General features: G+C 41.9%; 1 protein-coding gene across 1 annotated transcript in view; it reads right to left on the bottom strand.

The window, feature by feature from the left end:
* LOC145776688 (E3 ubiquitin-protein ligase XIAP-like) overlaps positions 1 to 14,638 on the bottom strand; it is a 47,571-nt gene extending 32,933 nt beyond the window's left edge. Inside the window, exons 1-10 of the mRNA XM_082587919.1 lie at positions 14,502 to 14,638; positions 14,094 to 14,383; positions 12,519 to 12,598; positions 12,042 to 12,124; positions 8,136 to 8,321; positions 7,862 to 7,976; positions 7,284 to 7,366; positions 3,386 to 3,571; positions 3,112 to 3,226; positions 2,534 to 2,616 (exon numbers count right to left, since the gene is read on the bottom strand). Of these exons, the coding sequence (XP_082444045.1) occupies positions 2,534 to 2,616; positions 3,112 to 3,226; positions 3,386 to 3,571; positions 7,284 to 7,366; positions 7,862 to 7,976; positions 8,136 to 8,321; positions 12,042 to 12,124; positions 12,519 to 12,598; positions 14,094 to 14,383; positions 14,502 to 14,638 (1,358 nt within the window). The remainder of the gene's footprint in view (positions 1 to 2,533; positions 2,617 to 3,111; positions 3,227 to 3,385; positions 3,572 to 7,283; positions 7,367 to 7,861; positions 7,977 to 8,135; positions 8,322 to 12,041; positions 12,125 to 12,518; positions 12,599 to 14,093; positions 14,384 to 14,501) is intronic.
* Between the last annotated feature and the right edge of the window lie 371 nt (positions 14,639 to 15,009).

The following is a 15,009-nucleotide window of genomic DNA, read 5'->3' as shown; positions in this document are numbered from 1 at the left end:
TCTAAGACACCTTGAGCCAGGACATGAAAACTCTCTCAGCTTATCTCCAGAACTGGCGACTGAAACTCAGCGAAACCAAAACTGTGGCAGCAGCTTTCCACCTACACAATCGGAAAGCTGATCGTGAGCTACATGTTCAGAACAATGGAAAACCTCTGTCCTTCTGCCCCGAACCAAAATATCTTGGGGTGATACTAGGCAGATCGCTCACATACCACCACCATTTGGTGTCACTGAGCAAGAAACTGACATCCGGCGCTGCGCCACTCAAGCGCATGGCAGTCTCCAGCTGGGGGCGAGGGCAGACACTTTCCGTATAGCAGCCTTGGCCCTTGTCACACCATTGGACAATTTCTCCATTTTCGCTGGCATCCAACCTGTTAAGCTTCGTCGCGAAGAAGCCACTCTGTCTCTCGGCCTACAGGCACTTGAGCCTAACATCTTCTCCACCACAAGATCTCAGCTTCCCCAAACGAGCACCCTTGTCGAATGAAATCAAGACACCCAGCCGCTCAACTACTGATCAACGGAGGTGATGAACATGACATCTCTGCGGCTACTTGGGCAATGGGCGGACCATAAATGGAAGTCAAGTACCACCAGACTTCATTCGTTCATCTCCGACGCCGACACATGCCCCATCGGCCTGACACTACAAAGACAGACATGGGTGCGCCTCAACCGTCTTCGTGCGGGCGTCGGATTTTTCCGCTTAACCATGCACCAATGGGGAATGGCCTATTCCTCCTCCTGTGAATGTGGTGCTGAGGAACAGACCGCAGACCACACCATCAATGACTGTACCATCTTCAAGCCACCTAATGGAGTGAAAGGTCTGCGCGTCATGAATGATGAAGCCAAAGACTGGCTGCTCTCTAATAGCCTTCCAGTGTAGTCCGGAAACATCGTGAATCTGGGGTGGTAAAAGAATGGACCCTCGGCCCCAGAGGTTCACACGACGACGATGAAGACAACGGTTGATAGGTCCACCGGTTTATTAAGCCCAATTTGGTCCATTCCGGAATTACTGAAGGTAGGCTATAGAAGTGGTAGAAAATTATCCCCCGCTTAATAAGCCCGAAATCGTCCAGTCCCGATGTGGGCTTAATAAGTGGGGACGACTGATTGCTCAAAATTATATGCTTCTGAAACGTTTGGGCCGCAAAGATTTCGAAGGATTGTTTTTTGGGTCGCGCCAAAAAGTATTTGCGGACCCCTGGTCTAGAGTCTTAGACAATTTTCTTTATTGACAACAGAAAAGCTAAAAACAGCCAAAAAAAATTGGCTATGTAGCCGGTGTCATTTTAAAAGACAACAATAAATATAAAACAAAATAAACAACCAAAAAAAGCAAAACCTTACACAAATTAGAGTGTAGTAGAAAGCATGGCATTATAAAGTGTCAAAGTATAAACAGCCATATTTCATATCTATTACTATTAAGCAATAAAGCTTGCATGTTCCTCGTCACTTCACGACTCCCGGCTCTTCTCATTTTTCAACAATCTTCAAACTTTCACAAAATCCAGAAAAAGTGCACTGTTCTCAAATATTGATCAGCACCTTCCAAAACAGACCCTAAACAACTATTAACAAGTCCAAAATGCTTCAATCGAAATAGGAAGATGAATTACCAAGTCATTCAAAACGACGTCCTTTTAAAAGGACACCGGCCGTAAATGAGTTAGGCTACTCTTTGATCAAAAATGTCAAATTATATCGAATGCCTCTCCCCTCTAGTAACAAAATCCTGCGTACGATTCTGAACGTACTTTCAATACGCGTGGCTCTAGGTTGAGTAAACCAATTATGTCGTCTACGTAAAACATTATAGGCGAGACGTCAAGAGTGCTGTATCATATTGTTTGTTTTAAATACAAAATCTATCCAAATGATGTTGCAAACTAACAACATATCGACAATGCATGCTGAATATGATAGGTTAATTTTATACAATATAGCTTGCTGGTTATAATTAGAAAATGGGCTTTTGTTTTAATTCGTTTTCATTTCGATTCCAAAAGTATTTCAAATGCTCCCCCTCGATGATTGTCTTAAGGATATCTCGGGCCCGTATCCGGTCAACAAAGCGCTTCTCGTTAGCGCGAGTCGCGCGACATCAGCCATGGTTTTATTCCATTAGAAACGCAAAAGCGAAAATTGTACACTTACCGGATTACAAATACTTAAAAAATGCGATTTTAAGTTTTGATTACTTTTGCTCGGAACATGCGTCCACTTAACGATCCTTCTCAAAGCAGGTCTTTGAACAAAGTAAAAAAAATGAAACAAACCAACAGAATAAAACATAGGGCATGAACACAGACCCGATGAATGTTGATTTCAAAAGTTTGGTCAAGCAAAGTAATGTAGCGCTTTTGCTTACCAGATACTTACGACGCTGATGTAGCGCGATGACAAAAATAGACGGACAATATCATTGTGGTTCTTCAATCCTTACGTTCAAAACTGAACTAAAATCTAACAAAAACAGTTCTACACTATAATTTTGACAAGTTCCACCTTCACTTACATTCTATCGGATTCCTGATGTAAATTCATACTTCGCAACAACTGATCGTGTCCTGGCGCGGTTATAGTTGCCAGTTCCAATCTCTAGAAAAGTGTTTTGATAAAGTAGTAACATCAGCAGGTTCAATGGCCTAGTGATTTGAGTACCCGCCTCTGCGTCCATAGAAGTGGGCTTGATTCCTCATCGGGTCATACCAAAGACCTTTCAAAAATGGTTCTAAACTTCATGTCTGCTTGGCACAGGGCAGAAAAATTCGCAAGCATTGGGCACTCTGCAATCGGTGTTGGGAGATATGCCAGCTCCTTCGCCGATTGAACGGATTGCGAAAAGGACTTCAAAAACCCGGCAGTTGACTGCGATTCCTGGATTCAAGACGCCCTCAACGTTAGTTCTGGAAAGGAGCCCAAATAACAAACAAAAACTAGCAGCATGCCCCTCTACAGTATAAACACAACAGCTGCAATTCACATAAAGGGGGTATTTCTGTCGTGCTTGCTGCGGCTTGCATCTATTTCTAGACGCCATAAATAGCGGATCAACAATTTTATTCAAACTATATCAAGACGTAATGATCGTACTTGCTCGTCTTCGCTTGGATCTGGTGGCTCTTGCATTCTCTCACATCTTGGAGGAATCGGTACGTTTTCGTTTGGTTGGAGAACTACATTCATGTCCTCATTGCCACGGGCCATTCTGTAAGCCAATAGCTAGGCTATCACCATCAGAAATTTTAGAGAAAACCCAAACTTTCAATAAATATCAAAAACCTTAGGAATTGTTACTTCAGACAAAATGTTGAGGTCTTGATAGGTTCACACAAGGTTGGCCATGGTTTCACAAATATGGACAAACCTGCAATTAGGATAATACCGCTGATGTTCCACATGGACTTCATCGCCGTAGTTCCAATTCCTTAAGACGCCACTGCAAAAGAAGCACCGCACTCGATCCAGGTTTCCTAGATAGAAGAAGCCTGAACGTGCTAGGTCCGAAGGATGTACAGAGATGTTTTCCTCCGGCCATGTGGCAAACGTTCTCCTGAAGCAGGAAAATCGTTGTTTAGATTTGAAAAATTTCAGTGATCATTCGCAACTAGATTAGCATGCAATGCAACATACGAAAGGTGTCGATATTATCTAAACATTGTGTGATTGATAAATTAGGTGATATGTTTAAGGCTGTTTGAGTATGAACTCTTTCGCATTGAATTTTACCGATGGTTCACGTCATTTAGGTGCAGACAGTTAGGTGCCTGCCAAATTGGTGCGCGCACTGTGGCGTCAGAATATTTAAGTGCACGGCGCCAGATCATTTACGTTCTGTGACATTCATAATCATTTATCAGAATACTTGATTATGGGACAGTTCTCCCGCTGTGTTACAAAGTAAATTTCAGTTTGAAACATATCAGAGTGCAGTGCCTGACTATGCAAGTACAGCCAAAAACCCACTTAAAAACTTCACTGATTTCACGGTACACTTTCCACGCGTTTTGCACTGACACATTGAGTAACCATGAAAACAGTGGCCACCACCATTGTTACATGCGGACCCCGATTCGGATTTTGGCGATGTTTTGATCAATGCGATCGACTCCGCGCATGTACTTATTGTACACCTGAATTAAATAAGGTTGGGGATATCTATCTTCTTTTTATAGCTTTGGCTCCATCGCTGTGCCATACAAAGCGAAACAACACCTATGCAGTTGGATGGAAGTATCACTATACTGTTGTAGTGCCACCTCGCAGGAAAAATTCCTGATGGATCGGATGCATAAGAATATGGCCCACGTGGTATTTTCTTCAACTCACTTTGATCGGTCAGTGTTGTTTTGCCAATACGGTTACTCCGAATGATTCCTGTTCCACCAATATTTTTTCAGACAGGTAGTCAAGCAATGGCATCAGCCATGGATCACATCAGCCCACTGATGTGAGCTTGCACATTATGGTGTATTGAAGTGAGGACCGGCGCAGAGGTAGCCTAGAGCAGGGGTCCGCAAATAGTGGGTTGCGACCCAAATTTGGGTCACGAGACCATCCACAGTGGGTCGCATAACAGCTTAAATTTATTATCAGTATAACTTGTATGACAAAAGTAAATACAATCATACACTCTTTGATGTGCTGAGTTTCGTACAATTTTGTACAAAAAAATTTATACTTTTGATTGTAGTACAGTAGTCCCCGCTTATTAAGACTACAGTTGTAAAGTCTAAGACACCTTGAGCCAGGACATGAAAACTCTCTCAGCTTATCTCCAGAACTGGCGACTGAAACTCAGCGAAACCAAAACTGTGGCAGCAGCTTTCCACCTACACAATCGGAAAGCTGATCGTGAGCTACATGTTCAGAACAATGGAAAACCTCTGTCCTTCTGCCCCGAACCAAAATATCTTGGGGTGATACTAGGCAGATCGCTCACATACCACCACCATTTGGTGTCACTGAGCAAGAAACTGACATCCGGCGCTGCGCCACTCAAGCGCATGGCAGTCTCCAGCTGGGGGCGAGGGCAGACACTTTCCGTATAGCAGCCTTGGCCCTTGTCACACCATTGGACAATTTCTCCATTTTCGCTGGCATCCAACCTGTTAAGCTTCGTCGCGAAGAAGCCACTCTGTCTCTCGGCCTACAGGCACTTGAGCCTAACATCTTCTCCACCACAAGATCTCAGCTTCCCCAAACGAGCACCCTTGTCGAATGAAATCAAGACACCCAGCCGCTCAACTACTGATCAACGGAGGTGATGAACATGACATCTCTGCGGCTACTTGGGCAATGGGCGGACCATAAATGGAAGTCAAGTACCACCAGACTTCATTCGTTCATCTCCGACGCCGACACATGCCCCATCGGCCTGACACTACAAAGACAGACATGGGTGCGCCTCAACCGTCTTCGTGCGGGCGTCGGATTTTTCCGCTTAACCATGCACCAATGGGGAATGGCCTATTCCTCCTCCTGTGAATGTGGTGCTGAGGAACAGACCGCAGACCACACCATCAATGACTGTACCATCTTCAAGCCACCTAATGGAGTGAAAGGTCTGCGCGTCATGAATGATGAAGCCAAAGACTGGCTGCTCTCTAATAGCCTTCCAGTGTAGTCCGGAAACATCGTGAATCTGGGGTGGTAAAAGAATGGACCCTCGGCCCCAGAGGTTCACACGACGACGATGAAGACAACGGTTGATAGGTCCACCGGTTTATTAAGCCCAATTTGGTCCATTCCGGAATTACTGAAGGTAGGCTATAGAAGTGGTAGAAAATTATCCCCCGCTTAATAAGCCCGAAATCGTCCAGTCCCGATGTGGGCTTAATAAGTGGGGACGACTGATTGCTCAAAATTATATGCTTCTGAAACGTTTGGGCCGCAAAGATTTCGAAGGATTGTTTTTTGGGTCGCGCCAAAAAGTATTTGCGGACCCCTGGTCTAGAGTCTTAGACAATTTTCTTTATTGACAACAGAAAAGCTAAAAACAGCCAAAAAAAAATTGGCTATGTAGCCGGTGTCATTTTAAAAGACAACAATAAATATAAAACAAAATAAACAACCAAAAAAAGCAAAACCTTACACAAATTAGAGTGTAGTAGAAAGCATGGCATTATAAAGTGTCAAAGTATAAACAGCCATATTTCATATCTATTACTATTAAGCAATAAAGCTTGCATGTTCCTCGTCACTTCACGACTCCCGGCTCTTCTCATTTTTCAACAATCTTCAAACTTTCACAAAATCCAGAAAAAGTGCACTGTTCTCAAATATTGATCAGCACCTTCCAAAACAGACCCTAAACAACTATTAACAAGTCCAAAATGCTTCAATCGAAATAGGAAGATGAATTACCAAGTCATTCAAAACGATGTCCTTTTAAAAGGACACCGGCCGTAAATGAGTTAGGCTACTCTTTGATCAAAAATGTCAAATTATATCGAATGCCCCTCCCCTCTAGTAACAAAATCCTGCGTACGATTCTGAACGTACTTTCAATACGCGTGGCTCTAGGTTGAGTAAACCAATTATGTCGTCTACGTAAAACATTATAGGCGAGACGTCAAGAGTGCTGTATCATATTGTTTGTTTTAAATACAAAATCTATCCAAATGATGTTGCAAACTAACAACATATCGACAATGCATGCTGAATATGATAGGTTAATTTTATACAATATAGCTTGCTGGTTATAATTAGAAAATGGGCTTTTGTTTTAATTCGTTTTCATTTCGATTCCAAAAGTATTTCAAATGCTCCCCCTCGATGATTGTCTTAAGGATATCTCGGGCCCGTATCCGGTCAACAAAGCGCTTCTCGTTAGCGCGAGTCGCGCGACATCAGCCATGGTTTTATTCCATTAGAAACGCAAAAGCGAAAATTGTACACTTACCGGATTACAAATACTTAAAAAATGCGATTTTAAGTTTTGATTACTTTTGCTCGGAACATGCGTCCACTTAACGATCCTTCTCAAAGCAGGTCTTTGAACAAAGTAAAAAAAATGAAACAAACCAACAGAATAAAACATAGGGCATGAACACAGACCCGATGAATGTTGATTTCAAAAGTTTGGTCAAGCAAAGTAATGTAGCGCTTTTGCTTACCAGATACTTACGACGCTGATGTAGCGCGATGACAAAAATAGACGGACAATATCATTGTGGTTCTTCAATCCTTACGTTCAAAACTGAACTAAAATCTAACAAAAACAGTTCTACACTATAATTTTGACAAGTTCCACCTTCACTTACATTCTATCGGATTCCTGATGTAAATTCATACTTCGCAACAACTGATCGTGTCCTGGCGCGGTTATAGTTGCCAGTTCCAATCTCTAGAAAAGTGTTTTGATAAAGTAGTAACATCAGCAGGTTCAATGGCCTAGTGATTTGAGTACCCGCCTCTGCGTCCATAGAAGTGGGCTTGATTCCTCATCGGGTCATACCAAAGACCTTTCAAAAATGGTTCTAAACTTCATGTCTGCTTGGCACAGGGCAGAAAAATTCGCAAGCATTGGGCACTCTGCAATCGGTGTTGGGAGATATGCCAGCTCCTTCGCCGATTGAACGGATTGCGAAAAGGACTTCAAAAACCCGGCAGTTGACTGCGATTCCTGGATTCAAGACGCCCTCAACGTTAGTTCTGGAAAGGAGCCCAAATAACAAACAAAAACTAGCAGCATGCCCCTCTACAGTATAAACACAACAGCTGCAATTCACATAAAGGGGGTATTTCTGTCGTGCTTGCTGCGGCTTGCATCTATTTCTAGACGCCATAAATAGCGGATCAACAATTTTATTCAAACTATATCAAGACGTAATGATCGTACTTGCTCGTCTTCGCTTGGATCTGGTGGCTCTTGCATTCTCTCACATCTTGGAGGAATCGGTACGTTTTCGTTTGGTTGGAGAACTACATTCATGTCCTCATTGCCACGGGCCATTCTGTAAGCCAATAGCTAGGCTATCACCATCAGAAATTTTAGAGAAAACCCAAACTTTCAATAAATATCAAAAACCTTAGGAATTGTTACTTCAGACAAAATGTTGAGGTCTTGATAGGTTCACACAAGGTTGGCCATGGTTTCACAAATATGGACAAACCTGCAATTAGGATAATACCGCTGATGTTCCACATGGACTTCATCGCCGTAGTTCCAATTCCTTAAGACGCCACTGCAAAAGAAGCACCGCACTCGATCCAGGTTTCCTAGATAGAAGAAGCCTGAACGTGCTAGGTCCGAAGGATGTACAGAGATGTTTTCCTCCGGCCATGTGGCAAACGTTCTCCTGAAGCAGGAAAATCGTTGTTTAGATTTGAAAAATTTCAGTGATCATTCGCAACTAGATTAGCATGCAATGCAACATACGAAAGGTGTCGATATTATCTAAACATTGTGTGATTGATAAATTAGGTGATATGTTTAAGGCTGTTTGAGTATGAACTCTTTCGCATTGAATTTTACCGATGGTTCACGTCATTTAGGTGCAGACAGTTAGGTGCCTGCCAAATTGGTGCGCGCACTGTGGCGTCAGAATATTTAAGTGCACGGCGCCAGATCATTTACGTTCTGTGACATTCATAATCATTTATCAGAATACTTGATTATGGGACAGTTCTCCCGCTGTGTTACAAAGTAAATTTCAGTTTGAAACATATCAGAGTGCAGTGCCTGACTATGCAAGTACAGCCAAAAACCCACTTAAAAACTTCACTGATTTCACGGTACACTTTCCACGCGTTTTGCACTGACACATTGAGTAACCATGAAAACAGTGGCCACCACCATTGTTACATGCGGACCCCGATTCGGATTTTGGCGATGTTTTGATCAATGCGATCGACTCCGCGCATGTACTTATTGTACACCTGAATTAAATAAGGTTGGGGATATCTATCTTCTTTTTATAGCTTTGGCTCCATCGCTGTGCCATACAAAGCGAAACAACACCTATGCAGTTGGATGGAAGTATCACTATACTGTTGTAGTGCCACCTCGCAGGAAAAATTCCTGATGGATCGGATGCATAAGAATATGGCCCACGTGGTATTTTCTTCAACTCACTTTGATCGGTCAGTGTTGTTTTGCCAATACGGTTACTCCGAATGATTCCTGTTCCACCAATATTTTTTCAGACAGGTAGTCAAGCAATGGCATCAGCCATGGATCACATCAGCCCACTGATGTGAGCTTGCACATTATGGTGTATTGAAGTGAGGACCGGCGCAGAGGTAGCCTAGAGCAGGGGTCCGCAAATAGTGGGTTGCGACCCAAATTTGGGTCACGAGACCATCCACAGTGGGTCGCATAACAGCTTAAATTTATTATCAGTATAACTTGTATGACAAAAGTAAATACAATCATACACTCTTTGATGTGCTGAGTTTCGTACAATTTTGTACAAAAAAATTTATACTTTTGATTGTAGTACAGTAGTCCCCGCTTATTAAGACTACAGTTGTAAAGTCTAAGACACCTTGAGCCAGGACATGAAAACTCTCTCAGCTTATCTCCAGAACTGGCGACTGAAACTCAGCGAAACCAAAACTGTGGCAGCAGCTTTCCACCTACACAATCGGAAAGCTGATCGTGAGCTACATGTTCAGAACAATGGAAAACCTCTGTCCTTCTGCCCCGAACCAAAATATCTTGGGGTGATACTAGGCAGATCGCTCACATACCACCACCATTTGGTGTCACTGAGCAAGAAACTGACATCCGGCGCTGCGCCACTCAAGCGCATGGCAGTCTCCAGCTGGGGGCGAGGGCAGACACTTTCCGTATAGCAGCCTTGGCCCTTGTCACACCATTGGACAATTTCTCCATTTTCGCTGGCATCCAACCTGTTAAGCTTCGTCGCGAAGAAGCCACTCTGTCTCTCGGCCTACAGGCACTTGAGCCTAACATCTTCTCCACCACAAGATCTCAGCTTCCCCAAACGAGCACCCTTGTCGAATGAAATCAAGACACCCAGCCGCTCAACTACTGATCAACGGAGGTGATGAACATGACATCTCTGCGGCTACTTGGGCAATGGGCGGACCATAAATGGAAGTCAAGTACCACCAGACTTCATTCGTTCATCTCCGACGCCGACACATGCCCCATCGGCCTGACACTACAAAGACAGACATGGGTGCGCCTCAACCGTCTTCGTGCGGGCGTCGGATTTTTCCGCTTAACCATGCACCAATGGGGAATGGCCTATTCCTCCTCCTGTGAATGTGGTGCTGAGGAACAGACCGCAGACCACACCATCAATGACTGTACCATCTTCAAGCCACCTAATGGAGTGAAAGGTCTGCGCGTCATGAATGATGAAGCCAAAGACTGGCTGCTCTCTAATAGCCTTCCAGTGTAGTCCGGAAACATCGTGAATCTGGGGTGGTAAAAGAATGGACCCTCGGCCCCAGAGGTTCACACGACGACGATGAAGACAACGGTTGATAGGTCCACCGGTTTATTAAGCCCAATTTGGTCCATTCCGGAATTACTGAAGGTAGGCTATAGAAGTGGTAGAAAATTATCCCCCGCTTAATAAGCCCGAAATCGTCCAGTCCCGATGTGGGCTTAATAAGTGGGGACGACTGATTGCTCAAAATTATATGCTTCTGAAACGTTTGGGCCGCAAAGATTTCGAAGGATTGTTTTTTGGGTCGCGCCAAAAAGTATTTGCGGACCCCTGGTCTAGAGTCTTAGACAATTTTCTTTATTGACAACAGAAAAGCTAAAAACAGCCAAAAAAAATTGGCTATGTAGCCGGTGTCATTTTAAAAGACAACAATAAATATAAAACAAAATAAACAACCAAAAAAAGCAAAACCTTACACAAATTAGAGTGTAGTAGAAAGCATGGCATTATAAAGTGTCAAAGTATAAACAGCCATATTTCATATCTATTACTATTAAGCAATAAAGCTTGCATGTTCCTCGTCACTTCACGACTCCCGGCTCTTCTCATTTTTCAACAATCTTCAAACTTTCACAAAATCCAGAAAAAGTGCACTGTTCTCAAATATTGATCAGCACCTTCCAAAACAGACCCTAAACAACTATTAACAAGTCCAAAATGCTTCAATCGAAATAGGAAGATGAATTACCAAGTCATTCAAAACGATGTCCTTTTAAAAGGACACCGGCCGTAAATGAGTTAGGCTACTCTTTGATCAAAAATGTCAAATTATATCGAATGCCCCTCCCCTCTAGTAACAAAATCCTGCGTACGATTCTGAACGTACTTTCAATACGCGTGGCTCTAGGTTGAGTAAACCAATTATGTCGTCTACGTAAAACATTATAGGCGAGACGTCAAGAGTGCTGTATCATATTGTTTGTTTTAAATACAAAATCTATCCAAATGATGTTGCAAACTAACAACATATCGACAATGCATGCTGAATATGATAGGTTAATTTTATACAATATAGCTTGCTGGTTATAATTAGAAAATGGGCTTTTGTTTTAATTCGTTTTCATTTCGATTCCAAAAGTATTTCAAATGCTCCCCCTCGATGATTGTCTTAAGGATATCTCGGGCCCGTATCCGGTCAACAAAGCGCTTCTCGTTAGCGCGAGTCGCGCGACATCAGCCATGGTTTTATTCCATTAGAAACGCAAAAGCGAAAATTGTACACTTACCGGATTACAGATATAGGCCTACTTAAAAAATGCGATTTTAAATTTTGATTACTTTTGCTCAGAACATGCGTCCACTTAACGATCCTTCTCAAAGCAGGTCTTTGAACAAAGTAAAAAAAATGAAACAAACCAACAGAATAAAACATAGGGCATGAACACAGACCCGATGAATGTTGATTTCAAAAGTTTGGTCAAGCAAAGTAATGTAGCGCTTTTGCTTACCAGATACTTACGACGCTGATGTAGCACGATGGGAAAAATAGACAGACAATGTCATTATTGTGGTTCTTCAATCCTTACGTTCAAAACTGAACTAAAACGTAACAAGAGCAGTTCTAACTATAATTTGACAAGTTCCACCTTCACTTACATTCTATCGTATTCCTGATGTAAATTCATATTTCGCAACAACTGTTCGTGGCCTGGCGCGGTTATAGTTGCCAGTTCCAATCTCTAGAAAAGTGTTTTGATAAAGTAGTAACATCAGCAGGTTCAATGGCCTAGTGATTTGAGTACCCGCCTCTGCGTCCATAGAAGTGGGCTTGATTCCTCATCGGGTCATACCAAAGACCTTTTAAAAATGTTTTTAAACTTCATGTCTGCTTGGCACAGGGCAGAAAAAGTCGCAAGCATTGACCACTCTGCAATCGGTGTTGGGAGATATGCCAGCTCCTCCGCGGGCTGAACGGATTGCGAAAAGGACTTCGAAAACCCGGCAGTTGATTGCGATTCCTGGATTCAAGACGCCATCAACGTTAGTTCTGGAAAGGAGCCCTAATTGCTTAAAACAACAAACAAAAATCAGCAGCATGCCTCTCTATAAAAACAAAAGCTGCAATTCACATACCGAGTAATTCTGTCGCACTTGCTGGGTCGTGTTTACTGGTATTGTAGTTTTAGGATAGGCAGTACCACTGCTGCCAGGACCTAAATTATTCGTAAATTATACAAAATATACGTAAATTTGGTAAAATGTAAAATAAATGGGTTTGCTTATGCAAAAGTAGACTTTATGTCTTTTCACTTTACATTCCTATTTTCATGCTCAATGTTCTATAGGCGTCATGGTAGTTGTACCATCCGTCCAAAAAAGGACATATTATTTTTTCACAATGAACGTATACACCCAGCGCCATACAAAAGGTTGTTAGGAAGTAAGACAAAATGGAGTAAAATCACCACACATCTTTTAACACCGACTTCTGAAAAACATCGGTCAATTTGTGCCTTGCTAGCTCACAAGACCGACTTGTAGTTGTAGCTACAGATTTTTCAAGAACGAATAATGATAGAAGCTATCCATTATAAAAAAAAAGTTCGCTATACATGTTGAGCTACATATCAGCATACTCTTGGTTGGACGGCTGATAAGTGCAATACTTGATATTTCATAGGAGAAAATTATCATGTAAACGTTTTACACGGTTTTTGCAGCCCAAGTAATACAAACAAGCATATTTTGTAGTTGTATAGTTGCTTCACAGTTGGACACCACGACCTACTAGAACACGGCCAAATATGTTGCTATTTGAGGAACTTTCTGAGAGTCTGAATTGTTACAATCATAACTATGATAAACCTGTCATCTTCCCATTACCAGAAGTAAGTAAAATAAGCAATATTTGCACCTAGACATATGTTTGGCTTGTTTAACCGGAGATTAGGTATGTACGTTGAGCACAGTTTACACAATAATAATGTAATATACAAGACTTTTCAACTGCACCCTGGAGGTAGTATAGTTTGGTGCAATTGCATGTTCCATTTAAAATATCAAGGATTTTTTGTGGATTCTATGTTGAAAGCTGTTCATTTGATGTGTCAATTTAAATTTTAATTCGTTTGTTTTTCACCAAGTTTAGTTTTGCAAGTAAAATAAAGATTCTGCGATACAAAAAAAACCTAACGACTGTATGATGAGACTACCTCCAGGATGCAGTTGGAAAGTCTTACATATTTTACATTATTATTGCATAAATTATGCTTAACATACACATCTAATCTCTGGTAAAACAAGCCAAAAATTTGTCTAGATGCAAATGTTGCTTGTTTTACATACTTCTGTAAGTGGAAAAATGACAGGTTTATCATGGCTATGATTGTAACAATTCAGACTCTTAGAAATTTTCCAAAATAGCAACATATTTGGCCGTGTTCTAGTAGGCCGTGTGGACACAGTATCGTTATTCGCACTGTAATATGCTGATCACAAAATACGTTATCATTCGTGTGAGGGCATGCATTTATACTGATCACGAAAAATCATCTAATGTTCATATTCCAGTGACGTTCTTTAGAAAACAGTCACATGAGCGATTCCCATGTCCAGAAGTTATCAATGAAAAGCAAACAGTGCAAATTGAAGTTTCCTTTCAAAAACAAAACTTCAAAACAGGAAAGACACGATTGCTCGTTTGCTTACCAATGGCAATATTCCCACATTCCTGTCTCAACATCATGCGGCAATTGCTTCGATGCCATCTGGGATGTGACTCATCGTAACCTTGAACCCAGTTCTCAAAACACAAGCCACAGCTGAAGCACTTCACCCGGTCTTTGTAACCGGTGTAAAAGAATCCAGCTGTGGCCAATTTCCTTGAACTGACAGGAGAATCTTTGGGAAACTTGATGTAGGTGCTCAAGCGATAAGATTCTGCATTTGGGTTACCAGGAGGAATGTAGGCACTCCTCTGTCCAGGTGGACCTAGTACCCTAAAAATAATTTATGTTGACATAGGTTAAAATGAAAGGCCCATTGTTTATGAATACAAATATACTTAGCAAATAAAACTTTTAAAAGACTAACGAAATGGAAGTGGACTGCTTTCACTTTGCTCGTCGTCGTCGTAAATTTGACAACACGAATTCGTCATTGTACATGACGAGGGAACTGTGTTTCGAAAGCTGGGGCAAACTGCCACTGCCAGTGAGAACCTGCAGCATCAGGCTAATACAGGTCGTTTGCATCTAGAATTGTAAACAGCAATCATGCTGCTAAAAGCGAAACTCAATCTATTGCATAAAAATGTTTTAATCATTATCAACAAAGTAACCAGACCAGCATGCCCCTACAATAGGGTGTCCCAAAAAACCCGACCTTCTCTGAATGTGCTGTCAGTGGTTCCAAATTTGCATTTGGGTGAAAAAATAACTCTGCAAGTTATTTTTTGAAATCCGACATCGTTTGACGCCCTAGAAGTGATGTCATATTTTTCAAAATTTAGCGAAAGATAAAATTAGCTAAAAATTGCGTTTCTTGAAAAGTACTGAACATAGTGACCTGGTTGATCGCTCATTTGAATCCGAAGATACGATTTCCTATACGACTTTAATACATT

The sequence above is a fragment of the Aplidium turbinatum genome, chromosome 9 (assembly GCF_918807975.1).
Source record: "Aplidium turbinatum chromosome 9, kaAplTurb1.1, whole genome shotgun sequence".
Classification (NCBI taxonomy): Eukaryota; Metazoa; Chordata; class Ascidiacea; order Aplousobranchia; family Polyclinidae; genus Aplidium; species Aplidium turbinatum.
The sequence above is the reverse complement of the archived record's forward strand: the minus strand, read 5'-3'. Positions and strand labels throughout refer to the sequence as shown.